At 40.9% G+C, this 14,625-nt stretch overlaps 1 protein-coding gene across 3 annotated transcripts in view; it reads right to left on the bottom strand.

The window, feature by feature from the left end:
• LOC103149362 (MAGUK p55 subfamily member 7) overlaps nt 1–10,496 on the bottom strand; it is a 21,555-nt gene extending 11,059 nt beyond the window's left edge. For all 3 annotated transcript variants that reach the window (XM_016679853.1, XM_007568470.2, XM_016679854.1), the window contains exons 1-3: nt 10,395–10,496; nt 7,533–7,613; nt 3,071–3,202 (exon numbers count right to left, since the gene is read on the bottom strand). In XM_016679853.1, the coding sequence (XP_016535339.1) occupies nt 3,071–3,202; nt 7,533–7,613; nt 10,395–10,424 (243 nt within the window). In that variant the 5' untranslated portion in view covers nt 10,425–10,496. The remainder of the gene's footprint in view (nt 1–3,070; nt 3,203–7,532; nt 7,614–10,394) is intronic.
• Between the last annotated feature and the right edge of the window lie 4,129 nt (nt 10,497–14,625).

The raw sequence follows: 14,625 nt of genomic DNA, 5'->3' as shown, positions 1-14,625 counted from the left end.
AACTGTGAATCAGCTGAGTTCAATGTAAGACCTACTTCTCAGGGCAATGCTGGTACAAACATCGTTAAAGGGTTAATAGAGGAAAGCCATGTTGTGATGACTTTCTGCAGGTGGAGTTTCAGAAAGAGCAGGAGTTTTTAAAGAGACAGAGGCCCAATTTTAAGGTGTCAAATTATAAAGTCACATTTCTTTTAAGTCATCTATGATGTATATAGAGCATTTTTATAAGAACTGGTAACATAGTTACTTGATTGTGCTACAAATAGAAACTAAATGCCTAAAATATATATAACACTGGCCCTTTAATAATATCTAAAACCCCTAAAGGTGTCCATATTGTCAAGATTGTTAATTTTATTGTTTTACCAACCATTTGTTCAATTAAAATATTAATGAATATCAATAAATTTGAAAACATGATTAAATGTTATGATTTGCCATTTAATATAAATCACACTTCTTCATGTGACTTTTATCTAAAAGCCTAAAGAAGCATATTACAAATTGGAATGTTTGTGTTTGTGTAATTGCAGTGACATGCAGTCACAGCCATACAGTTACCCAAAAGAAAAAAAAAAAACTTCTCATCACTTTTATCGTCACTACAATAGTACTACAAAATATTGTGATAGAAAGAAGTCCTTATCACCCACACTTATAGCGGATAGCAATGTGCTGAATTTTAGGACTGACTTGGATATGGAATATAATCAGGACTGTGAACTGCTGTCATGTAGCATTCATTACCAAGAAAAGAAATGGCCCAGCCTCAACTTTACAAGATCACACATTGGAATTTTTTTTTCTGACGTTCTCAGTCCACCGAGACGAAACCCATCAAATCCCTTCCTGGAACAGCAGGAGCTGGATGATGAAGGAGACTGTGGCTGCTCTACATCACATTATGGTTTCGGAAAACCATAATGTTTTTCAGAAACATCATCCCGCTCTGGAAAACCTAGACCAGGAAGTTTCCTCACCAATGTGTGCAGTGAGACAGAAACCCAGAACTCCTCCGAGCCTCGTTGTTGAGCCCAACAGCTCCAGAGAACATGCAGCAGGCGGAGGCAGGAAAGCCACAACGGCTGAGGTGTGTTCCCCCCGTCCTCCCCTTTTTCTAGGGTGTGGTGAGAGGAACGCCGGCCTGGAGCCAAGATGGCGGTCAGAGTGAAAACCACAGAGTGAAAATAGAGGCGGCCGGGTCCAGGACATGTCCGCTGCAGATCAAAGACGGACGGGACCTCAGCACACAACAAAGGTCTGGGAGGACAGATGGACGTCTGACAGACCAATGAGGACATGTGTGTGTAAGCTCAGTGTTTATTCTGCTGTAGGACACTGAGGTCAGTCAACACAATAATAGAGACAAAACTGGGACAGTTACAGAAAAAAGGAGGTATGGCATGCGAGCAAACCCAGTCATTAGAGAAGTCTATTTCTCTAAGTGTCTAAACAGCCAATTAGCTGTTGGGAATGTTTGAAATGGCAACGACACCACAGACACGCACAGTAAGTCGAGGGGTGCAGAGAAAATTAAACAATGAGAGAAAAGAGTGGGAAAATGGTTGTTTTGTCTGGGACAATGAGACTCGCATGTTCTAATGATGAGGCGCAGGAGGAACAAAGGTCAAGCGTAGACTGACTAAAAATACTCGTCGCCAACAGAAGGGCAGCCGTGGTTAGTTTACTGTGCTACAACTCCGAGGCTGTGGGTTGAACAGCTACAGGCTACTAACTTAAAACATGTCTGCTACTGGCATGAATCCCTCACTGAGCCAGCTGGATTTCTAGAAATTTGATGAAAATGCAAATTTCATCCAAACTTTTATAATGCCAGCCATTCTTACCATTTCTGAGGAAGAGTGCTCTCAAAAATCAGACTTGGCTGGATCTATTTATCCATTAGTGGTCATCTCCAGCAGCCATTGAGCAAGAGGCAGTGTACTCTAAGAGCGGACCAGAGTTTGCTTTTCAGGTTAGTATCAGAGTTCAGTAGTAGTAGAGTTCATCTGAAAAGAATGTGGGACATTCTCAGAATGTATGGTTCTGAGAATGAACACCTCCTCAGAATGAACCAGGATTTCTAGGGAAGCAGTTTGAGTAAAACAAACTACACTGGGCTTGTGTGAATGCATTCTTAGAAAAAAACAGCTAAAAACAACATCCCAGTGTCCTCTTGTGTGACACTTTATGAAAGGTGCTCTATATTAACAAATTTACTATCTAAGTGCTTTTGATACACTACCATGCACACCATTTGAACTGTTCTATTAAGTAGAATAAGTTCATTCATTTAAGATGACCTTAACAAGATGAGAATCAAGGAAATAGATCCAGATATTTATCCTGGGATAATACACATACAGGTAAGCCCAAGTCCAAATCAGTTTCTCGCTCACTGGCATCACTCACTTGACCTATAAAAGCAGAGATCTCCAGACACCATATGGTCTCTGTGCTCACTATGCTAGAGGCTAAGCTACATACTAGGTCTGATTCAATGGCAATTCAGGAAATCTAATTAACTGCCACCTGGGCATCACCACAAACCTTTGCAGCATTTTTCACTTTAGATGTTGTTGCTCCAATAGAGAGTAGTTGCTTCCAATAGAGCCTGTTCTCCAGAGTGAACTTCAGTCAGCTTTAGAAACAAGTTATGAGGCAAAAGAGAAGTATGGATGTTCCCATAGTGTGATCACAAATGAATGCTTGAAAAAGAACTAAAGGTTAGCAAGGAAGAGGTTTATCTGGCAGAATGAGTCTGGCTTATATGCAAGGGACATTACTGGCCTGAGCATCAGGTTTAAAACTGTAAGACAATCGCCTCCTGCATCTCAGAGAAATATGGGGTATACGTCATACACTGCATTGAAATACCTCACTCATGCCATCAGAGGACTGAGGTTATTTATGCAACAACATCTCAATAGATTCAGGATGGCAACAGGGAACAAAAAGATGCAAGGGACTCCATGAGCTAATCGATTAACGACTGGAGAGACCAAACTTTTCCTCAGACGTTTAACTTCTGTAAACAGTAAAGCTGAGCACACAATAAAAAGTGACTTACAAGAGGTTCCTTGTTTTTGACAAGTCTTATAATCTTCACAGAACTCTCCTCAATATTGAGGTATTCAGGCAGCGGCGGGAGTTCGGGGTCATACCGCTTCTGAGCAACTGTATCATGGACGGACAGAAGGCTCTGGAAGAGAGAAATATGGGAGAGAAAAAGGACGCAAGTTCAAGTTATCAGTCAAACTGGAAATCTATTGATTCGCTTAAATGGCTAGTTTGGTCCTACTTAGTTAACTGAACTTGGGTCCAGCTAGCAAAATAAAGTGGAACAATGTAGAACTTTAATCCACATTCTAATGACTGCATGTCTCAACCGAGGTACATAGAAAGGATTTTTGGGGGCAATTTCCACCTCATATGCCTAACAAAACAAGAGTGAGACGTAGAACTTAAACTTAAAGATGTGTTGAAATTCTCATTAAAACGAGTTCAATTTTATTGATGAAATTCATTCTGTCTATATATGATACAGTCTTAATGATTATTTTGCTATACACAGTTATTTCTTATGTCTCTTCAGGCATACTTCCATCTTTGTCAGAGGTATCACAGCTGAAACCTGTCAGGTATGTCTGAAGAGACAGAAAATAACTGTCTAGTAAAAGAATCTAAGGAAGTTCAGTTGTATTTCTTTTTTTAATCTTTTATCCCTGTGAAGCTCTTTATCTGTTGGTGCTCCAGGTTAAATCTCTACACCTTCATTCCTGTCTCTTCTTTGTCTTTCATGAATTTCCCCCAGTCATACAATGTGCTCCTGAATTTCATTGGCCTTTCTTCTCTCTCCGAGGATGATTTCATCAACATTTTCTTTGATCACCAGAAAACATTTGTTTCTGCAGATGAGCACAAATGGTAAGCTGATGGGAATTTGATCAATGTGCAGTAAAACCCAGCAGCAGCTCCAGAACAGCAGCTGAATGTAGATAGAGCAGCAGGACGTTCTCAGTCCCATCCAGAGAGGAAGAAAATCTCTGCACATCAGAAGAAAACAGCTTCCGACTCAGAGCTCTCCTCTTCTTTGTTTCATTTTCCTCTTTTTCAGAGAAACCAGCTGCAGGTTGGATCCCAATCAGGCTCCAGTTTCATAACATCCTCTGGTGAAATAGACAGTAAAACTGGAGGTCCTGTTTTAGTTCCAGGTTGGATCTAAATTGTGTTTTGGCCCTTTATGATGACAGACTGTCAGTCACGTTAGCTGATCTCAGGTCAGCCATACTAGTAATCAGTATCAACCCCTAGAGTTCTGGAAACATTTTCTGCAGCCTTTCTGTTCCACTTCCACTGCTGGCTGAAAGTCAGACCTCTGATTTACAAGAAAATCAAACCTAAACACAACTTGACCTCAACCGTTTAAAAACTTCAATCTTCAAACTTTGTTTCAAATTTAGATCAGAAGATTTGTTTTTCCAACAAAGTTCAGATTTATTTCCTTCCATCTAATCTCAGCCTTTCCCCACTGGAATCTCTGAACTCTGTCAAACAGACCAAACCAGAGAACCTGCAGTTTTACGTTCATCCACAGATCCTCCTTAAACCTGGATCTGCCGTCCGCCTCCCCTCTTAACAACTTGGAACAGAGCCACAACCGATTCCCTGTAAAATCTTCTTGGAAGTTGCGGCAGCAGCTGGATGCTAATGGGGAGCACATGGAGCGTGTCCTGGCTGCTGATCACCGACACGGAGCAGAACACAGGTCCAAATGTTTCACACACTCAGGTCTCTAGAGGGAAGCATTCCTGCTGGGCTGATACGAGTCAGTGGGCGTTGTTATACTTCAGAGTTGGTGGATTAGCTGACCAATGAGATCTAGAGTTAGACTCCTGGAGAAGAAAGATGAAGAGAAGGAAAACCATCCTTGTTCTCCAGGTATCTGGTTCAATCTCTGTTAATCTGTATTGTCTTCATTAAAAATAAATAATTAACTTAGAAATACAGATCAGAGAACTTGACTAAAAAAACCTGCTGGGCATTCCTGGCAGTATCCTGTTATTAAGCCCTCTTGGCCCCGTCAGCGGCCCACTCTGCTTTCAAATGGAAGCACCGGATTGGTCCAAGGAGAGCGTTCTTTCCCCAAAACCATTAGACTCTGATGAAGGGATCGTTATTCTCAAGCTTCTTCTTCTTTTCCTTTTGGCTTTTTCCCCTTAGGGGTTGCCACAGCGAGTCATCCATCTTCATGTAATCCTACCTTCCGCATCGTCTTCTTTCACACCAACTACCTTCATGTCCTCTTTCACTCAATCCATAAATCTCCTCTTTGGTCTTCCTCTAGGTCTCTTGCCTGCCAGGTCCATCCTCAGCATCTTTCTACCGATGTATTCAGCGTCTCTCCTCTGTACATGTCCGAACCATCTTAGTCTGGCTTCTCTGACTTTATCTCCAATACGTCTGACATCAGCTGTTCCTCTGATGTATTCATTTTTGATTTTATCCATCCTTGTCACTCCCTAAGAGAACCTCAACATCTTCATCTCTGCTACCTCCAGCTCTGCCTCTTAGTCATTGCCACCGTCTAATTTTCTTCATTAATCAACTTTTTAAAGTACTCCTCCCATCTCCTTATCACACTTTTTGCATCTGTCAGTAGAGATCCATCTTGGTCCTTAATCACCCTGACCTGTTGGACATCCTTCCCATCTCGATCTCTCTGCCTCGCCAACCTGTATAAGTCCTTCTTTCCCTCCTTACTCTCCAGCCTTTTATATAAATCGGTGTATGTACTTTGTTTGGCCTTAGATACCTCTACCTTCTCTTTATACTGCATCTCCCTGTACTCTTGGTGACTCTTTTCAGTCCTCACATTGTCCCACTTCTTCTTAGCTGCTCTCTTTCTCAGGACCCATATTTGCACTTCCTCATTCCACCACCAAGTCTCCTTGTCAACTTTTCTTCCAGAAGACATACCGAGTATGTCATTATTCTCAAGCTGATCGGTTGTTTGTCTTATTATTGTTGCTAGAGTTGGGTTGTAATTTTTTATGTATAAACAATAAATAGTTTAAATATCTAATAAGTTTTACTAATAATAAATGTAAAACATTAAAACAAATAATGGTGATTTCCTCATGGCTTTAGATGAACTGTTTCCTTCTGACTGGAAAACAAAATCATTGCACTGAGAAATAAATGAAACTCAACTTTTAAAATCTGTCATAGTGATTGTTCCACTGGGAAGAAATAAACAACTGATTCATTATATAAATGCATAAATACACAGTAGGAAAATATAATGCTGAAATATTCATCACTACTGAGATTAAAAGCTAGTGTGGTCCTGATGATGTTTTCCTTTAACATTTTTACGTCCCGTTACCGTGAAAAATAAAGGCATTTTACTCTTGTGGATTGATGAGATTTCCATTTGCAGAGGTAATAAAGCCTGGCTGAAAATGTTGTGAAACATATTTAATTGAAGGATAAAAATGTTAGATTTATTTTTATTTTCATTAGACAACAGTCTGGGGAAATATTGATATGAAGCACATAGATCTACAGAAAATTAAATTGCAGAACTTTGATGAGCTTTGAGGGAACAGGAGAATATTCTTCAAAAAAAGTGATGAAAACATGGATGGAAGCCATGGAAACACAATCTTTTAAACAGTTATTTTCACTGTGCGGGAGTGTTAAGCCGACCCTCGGCCTCATCCACCTTTTTTCACCTCATCAGTTACAGCTGATGGTTTTTACCAACTGATGGTTTTTACCAGCTTTATGCTGTGACGGATTGACCTCAGCCATTGTCATTTGTCATCTGTCAGCTCTTTTCTCTTTGGAGTTATCACAGACAAAGCAGATCATCACCATCTCTCCGTGTAGCACGGCAGGAGAGGTCAGGATACATTCTGAGAAACTGTCAGTTTTCCTTTGGAATTAATCAAAACACCTGAATTCCTGTCATCAGTGCAGACTTGAAAAATCTACTTCTGAGCTCGAATCTTTGGAGATGACTGATCTGTTCACACCCCTACAGTCTGACACACATACTGGCTGACTATCAATGTGGTGTGTGTGTGTGTGTGTGTGTGTGTCTGATCTGCTGGGACGGAACTTCAGAGTGAAGTGTTGTTTCTGGCAAGAGCCAAATAATCCTGAGGACAACGTGGTGAGAAGCCTGATCCTCCAGGGTGAAGCCAGCTCTGTCTGGCTGAGACACCTGGAGGATCTAATGAACGGCTGGAGTTCAGGATTAAAAAGTAAAAGGAGTGGACATTTATTTTGGAGCCGTCTGTGTCTGGTTAATGAGGTCAGCAGATGCAGCCAAGAAGAAAAAACAAAAGAAAAGGCCTGAAGCTGTTTGCGGTTCACGTTAGTATTGATGACTCAAAAACAGAAAAGACACAAATACAAAGCTGCTCATTTTTTAGCCAATTTTTATAATAATTTAATCATTCAGAGAAGGATTTATCATTTCAGTTTATTCAGTTCTAACAAAAAAGGGCAGGTGTGGTTCTTACCTTCACATGGGGGTTTTCCAGTAGCTTGGCAAGTTCTTTTATGTCTCCATTTTCAGACTTTATTTTGAGTTGCTCAGAAAGCTAAAAGAGAATAGACACAGAACGGTGACTCAAATAAGCTTTAAGACAATATCCATACATGATATAGTATAGTAAACAGCAACGTAACAAATTTATTTCCTTGACTTGCTGTGGTTTGAGTTCAGGTTCAAACATCTTACAAGCAGGTGAAATTTGAAGTAAATTGATTTTAATCTGCAGATTTACAACTGGTTATGAAAAGGGGTTTCATGGGAAACTTGGCATTCTCTGAACACTTTATGAATAACATCTCTGTGTGCTGTCATCACAGCGGGGCTCACAGATCTAATCACCTCTCGGGGTCTGTCCGTGGTCCTGAACTCAGAAAAAAAACAACAACAATACAACACAGTGAGAAGCTGGAATTCCTCATGATGAAGAACTTAATGTGGTTACAAAAGCCACCCAAATCCGGTCAATTTCTTTTCTAGCTTAATTTTTGTTTTTACACTGTTAAGGCACTAATTCTAGAGCAATTCTGAATTAAAAAATAATATATATATATTTTTTTACGTTGAGTTCCAAGCCAAAGCCATGATATATTTTAGTTGGATGCTTTTGTAGTGAGGAAGCAGGAGCTCAGGGTGAAATCTGCAGGACGATCTCCCAGCAGGAAGATTCTGGAACTACAGGAAGATTTCAGAGCAGCAGGAACATCCAGGAGTTGTGGAGATTATAGCTGACGAAAGCCAAGTCCAAAGGAAAGCTGGTACAGATGAAGTCCTGGCACATGTCTAGTGATGGCAGTCAATTCAGACAGTGGAAAAGGTTTAAAATTAAACCTCCAATTGCCATACTAAAGTTTATATGTGTTTGCTTCAAGGCAGAAAACAAAGAAAAAAATGCAGAGAACCCATATTTTTAGTGAAAAGTTTATACAATTAGTTGTAGTTTCAATAGAATGAGTTGATTTTAAATCCTTCCAGAGGAAATAAAAGAACCGTAGAAGTTTCTCTCTGGCATTAGGATGATAAGTTTAGCACCTAAAGCACCAAGAGACACATGGATTATCTCTCTGTCTGTGTCATCATCAAGCAGGAGGACAGAAGATTCAAGCATCAGACATAAAGATGAAGGAGAAAGTATTTGAGTAACGGCTGCAGGAGCAAGGCAGCAGAGGTTGAAGTGTTGGGGGAGAAAACACTAGGGGAAACGTCATCATTATTTCCAGCAGTTTCCGTTACCTGAAGGGAAAACACTGGATTAATAAATAGCAGCAGAGGTCAGAGTCAGGTCTGAGGAGGGAAGCTGAAGAATGAGGAAATCTAGTACACGTGGGTTTGGAAAAACCTGGGGGACAATAAAAGAGCAGACTGGATGATCAACAGAAAACAGGTGCTGTTTTCAACCAAGGCAAAAGCAAAAGTTAGTTTAATTAGATTACATTTCCACAAAGTCAATAAGTAATTAGCTTTATCTCTAACTTCTGTTGACTGTGTGCTACAGATCAGGTCACTGAGGACACCCAGTGGATTTTGCTGCAACAACAGGAAAGGCGATGAAAGTTTTGTGAAGCCGACCAGAGGTTTCTGTAAGGGAGCAAGGATATGAGCCAGGGTTCAGATCAGGAAGCAGAGCTGCAGCTTCTGTAATGCTACCCACGCATTACCCCAGCGGGAGAACGTCTTGTCCAAATTAAACAGATTAAAAAGCCAACCTAAAAGAAACAGACCAGAATCCACTGAAAATAAATGACATTTCAACTGGACAAAAAGCAGAGCAGCTAAATGTGGCTCACTGAACATCGGGTCTTTCTTCAAAGACTTGTGAGGATCAGATTTGATTTTGTCTCAAAGAAACCTGCAGCCTGCAGCTGAAAGATTATGTTAGCGTCAACGAGTCTCATAACTAGGTCCTAGGTCTGTCATGGTAACAAGTTCTGCTGGATGATAAACTGTCCTGGAAATTATCGTGATTAAATCTAGAATCAACTTGGAATGTAAGTTTGAATGATGAAATTTCATTTTCTCTTGTTTTTTTTTTCTCCAACATTCCTTGCTTGTGAAGTGGTGCCATATAGATAAACTGAATTCAACTGAGTGAACCAGCAGAACATCCAGTGATGAAAGGACCAGAGCTCAGCCAACAGTAGATGTTAGTTTATTAAACCTTTGACAGGATCTCTTCATTCATACTGTATTATATCTGGTTCATTTCTCTCAGCAGAGAGAAATGAACCCCGAGCAGCCAGGCAGGATTGAAGTGTCGCTTTGTGTTATCCAGTAAATTCAGCCCCCTGTTAGCTGAAACCAGAGCCTGAGATGAATCAAACCGTGGATCTCTCTGCGTTCTCTTTCGTCCTCGGCCACAGCTTCAGCAGAGCTCAGTTGAAGCGGCGTGACGGCTGAAAAACAATCCGTTTTTTTTTTTTTTTTTAAAAACACACCATGTTTGAGCCGACAGGAGACTAGGGTCTGTGGCGGGCTCAGAGATGCTCTCTGGGCTCCAGCCTGATATCCAGTAATCCCAGAGAGAAGCTTTGCAGGGCATTTACAAGGAAGCACAAAGGTAACCGTCTGTAGTTCAACTGAAAAAAAAAATGTAATTGGGAAGGAAGGAGACTTGGCAAAAGAGAAAATGGGGCTTATGATTCACACTGAGGTTTTTTTTTTTTATTTTTCCTTTTCAAAATTTTGGTTTTCTGGCTTAGGCATGGAAACCAAATAACTTTTCTAAAAGTTGATCACAGGCCAACAAACAACCATTGTACATTTGTGTTTCCTTCCATCCGGAAGCCATCACCATGTGAAATGGGTGCGAAGAGGAGCTGAAGAAGCTTACGTCTTGGGCCAGGACCGCGGCGCTGTCCATGACTGGAGCCGGCTTGCTCTCTTCATAATGCTGCAGCCGTTCATGGATCTACAAAAACAAAACACTTATGTCAAACTTTGGGAAGGAACGCCTGAGAGCGGAGATTCTTCAAACATTTTTTCCTCAATTCAGAAACACGATCATCTCTAATAGACTGAAAATACCTGTTCATAGTTATTTCACACCTTGAGGTCTGATGCCAATGTAGCTAGAATTTGCATTTTTTATTCCTGACTGATAAAGCTCTGACTTGTTTTGACGCTTTGATTATTAATTATGACTATGTTACAGTTTTTGGGGGTCTTGTGTAGACATGTCTTCCACCTGCTTCATTTTAGCCAACAGTCAAATCTCCCAAACACGAACTTTAAGCTGAGACCTGATTGGAGAGGCAAATCTTTCAGTGTCGAGCAATTCCACTTAATTATGATTTTTAGGATCACAATTTTCCATTCAGAAAGCCATTTTTTCTATTTAAACGGTCTAGAGATTTAGTTTAAATGATGTGACTGACAAGAGAAAAAAAAAACATGTAAATAAATAGAACATTTGTTTAAAAGGTTCAACGCTGCATCAGATTCCACCAGCTTATATTTAAGTAAAAATAGGGTTTGTTCATACAATTCTGTAACTTAAATTATCAATGTTAGGTTAGCTTATCTACCTGACATTTTCTTAAATTAAAAAAAAAAATAAAAAAAAAAAAGCTAAGAATTATTCAAAAATATATACGGTGGGTGAGATGACCAAGTGGTTGGATCTGCAGTGAACTTGCAAACAGGAGCAACAAAAATGAAATTTTTAAGTTTTAAAACTGATTTTTGAGCAAATTTATGCAGAAATCCACAGACTACGTGATGTTACCAATCTGACGTGAGGTGGAAAAATTCTGTCTTCCATCTGGAACCAATGTGGAAGAAAGAATTTCAAACCCTTTCCTCCCACTTTGTCCTTAAATCAATTACAAGACAGATTAGGTGAAAATGTTTTCATATAATTAGAAATAGGTTGTCAATTATTTGTCCTTGCAGTTTTTTCCTTATATTAATTGAGCTACGCTTTATTTTAGTAGCTTGTTGTGATTTTCTCACTTTCTCATTTGAGCACAAGGAATTAAATTAAACTCCTGGTGTTTTTAAAAGTCTAGACAAACAAAATACTTTTCCAATAGTGGATTTTTACAACCCGTGCATCCACTTTACAAATCAACCAGTTTTCCAGCAGCACATTATAAACTCATATGCCACAGAGGCATTCTAATCATTTCCACAGTAAACAGGCTCATTTTTTCCATATCACCTTCAGGACTGCAGCTGTTTAATGTTGAGAGACAAAGCTGTTTCTCTGAAGAGTTACTGAAATGGAAAGTTGGAGGCGAACACATGCAACTGTGTGCAAACATTGATTATAGTCCTCACAGAAACACTTATCAGTCCAAAGTTGAATTCTGGAGCAGCACATCACACATCATCCTCCATACAGAGTGGTTCTGAGCTGTATGGCTCTGGGATTCTGATTTAGAAGCAGCACTGAAGTCATTATAATGACAGCCTGCAGGTCGATGGGGGCCCTCATTACAGAACAGACTGGGACCAGTTTCCACCCCCAGCAGCAACTCCCCAAATCCCCACTCTGCCCAGAATGTGGACAGAGTAGGTCTGGTTTCAGACATGGAGCATCCAGCTGAAAATACTGGAAGCTCCATGGTGACATAGAAGGGCCTCCGAGCTCCATGTCTGCAGCAGCAGATTCACAAAACACACACATGCAGATGAATCTCTAAAAAATATGATAAAAGTGCAAGATTCACTGTCACTTATTTACACAGTAAAACTTAGAGTGTTTTCAAACCCGACTCTTTATAATTGAGGACCAAAATTGCAACATTTATTCCATTTTCAGCTGCTGTGGTAAAGCCTGTTCACCTACTCGCCTGTGGTGGCGCTGCACCAAGAACCACTGAAGGAAACGACACAAAAACCGTGTCAACAAATAAACCGTAGTTCCTGTCTTCACAAAATAGAAACACAAATGGAGTGGCATCAGATTTTAGCAGTTGTAGGATTTCCACGAGACATTTCTAGCTAGCTCTAGACTCTCCTGCTTGTTTTGGTTGTATTTACCCAGAATGCTCTGTGCTGTAGTCTGCTTCCTGCTTTTGGAGCAGAGTAGAGTTCACTTCAACTGAACTGAGGCTGAGGTTTTTAGGTGGACCAGAGTTCACTTTTTGATCCACATCAAAGTTTGATTGAGCATTCACATTTCCCCAAACAAACTGGACGTTCTAAACAAACAGACAAGGGTTTGATTAAAGCAGACTAAACAGGGCTGGTGTGAATGCACTGCTATATTTCTATTGTTTTGCAGCAGACAGAGGTGGACCTGTGATGCTGCTGTGAAGTGAAGAATTTACAGTAAAGCAGAGATGAGGGCAGGAAGAGGTTCTATTAAATGCTGCTGCTGAAGGGCGACTACTGCAGTTTTCATTTCACTGAGCTAGTCAGATCTGCAGAGCTCCTCTGTAGCTGCTGATTAACCCTCTAGTTCTCCACCCTGCGCTAAGACTCTTCTATCTCTTCTGCTACTGCAGGAGCGGCTCCACTTCCTTCATCAGTCCTCATCACTGTCTCTGGAGGAAACATGGTGAAAGGAGTGAGTGAGGCTGCCAGTGTGTTCATCGCTCCAACATACCACAGTCCCAGGAACATCTGTTGAGCTACTTGCTGCTCCTCCACCTCCACTTACTGAGGAATTTCTCCTCTGTGAGCAAACACTTTATTTACTGTTCAGGAGGCTTTCCAAGCTTCTGTCCATGACGCATTCATGGCTTTTAAACTTTGAGCAGAACACTTTCTGTCCACACAGTGAGGCAGTGCTGCTGCTGATTAAAAATCTGTTCTGTGGAATAAAAACTAAACAAACAGAATAGTTCCAAAAACGACCTGTGGTCTGAAAAAACAAAAAAAACCTGTAACACTGGGGAGGGATGGATTAGACGGCGTTACAACAAGGAACAGAAGCTGAACATCCATCTTTATTTTGTCAAAATACCTCAGAGCGTTGCTGAGGGCTGCTTCAGGTCAAAGGTCAAACACCTCAGAGGATTTTTAAACTACCTATGGACTCTCCTGTGACCAAAGCAGGATAAGCACTTTACAGGTGTTTTGGGTGGAAAACAGGCTGTATGCAGGTTCCTGCTTGTACACGTTAAAAACTTAGAGGGTTTCAGCAAAATCAAAATACATTTTCTTCATTGTTCTGTGATTCTACATGACAGCAGAAAACAGGGTCAAATCATTTATTAAGTTCATAATGGGAAAACGGTCTGGCTGTGTTTGGCTTCCAGAGTTTCCAGAGATGAATATCATAGGGTGAGTCAAATCTGGGAGGCGAGTGGTCTGCCTGGTACCCAACAGCTACAGACTGGAAATGAGCTCATTCACTGAAAACTGTCTCAACTTTCCACTTGGGTCCATGAATCCCCAGCAGCAAGGTGAGCCATCATTAAAGGTCTGCAGCACTTTGTGCAGAACAAACTGTAGAGGCCACATCAATGATGCAGAGGAAGAACGAAGCAGGAGCCAAGCCTATTAGCAGCTAACAGGAGAGGGATTTATGGCAAGCGGACTGACCACAAAATAAGGGATCTCAGAGGCCGCATAAAGGCTGCTGACAGAAACTTGGTCAGAGGAAAGAGTTCCACCTGAGGCAGGTGGAAACTGAACACTGCTTTAGATTTCCTCTGGATTTTTCTGGAGTGAGAACTTGGCAGTAGAACAATGAGTGAGGCGAAATTTATAAAAAGTTTCCCTCAGCGACCTGCTTTCATCAAGAGGGGCTATATTGATCAGATCTACTAGCTAATTTAGCTAGTGTTGGTTTAGTTATGCTAGTTAGCTCTCCACAGCAGAGCTCCCATTTCCTGTCGGTTCTGTTCCTGAACTGATGAAAAGTCTGGAGAACAAGGAGAAGTGATTCATCTGGATGAAATCATCTGATCCCAAAGCTCTGATAGAGTCTCCAGCAGCATGACGGGGATAAGAGACCAGAGACGCGTCCTCATCAGGGACTGAATGCTGTCCTCTCTCCATCTCCATCACCTCCTCTGGTTCTTGGCCTCCAGACAGAAGCAGCAGAACCTGAGGAGCCTTTCTGAACCAGGTGAGGCCTGAGTGTTTCCATGATGGGAAATCTGTCAGAT

Source organism: Poecilia formosa, unplaced genomic scaffold (assembly GCF_000485575.1).
Source record: "Poecilia formosa unplaced genomic scaffold, Poecilia_formosa-5.1.2 Scaffold223, whole genome shotgun sequence".
Classification (NCBI taxonomy): Eukaryota; Metazoa; Chordata; class Actinopteri; order Cyprinodontiformes; family Poeciliidae; genus Poecilia; species Poecilia formosa.
Note: the sequence above shows the minus strand (reverse complement) of the source record. Positions and strands in the feature narration are given on the sequence as shown.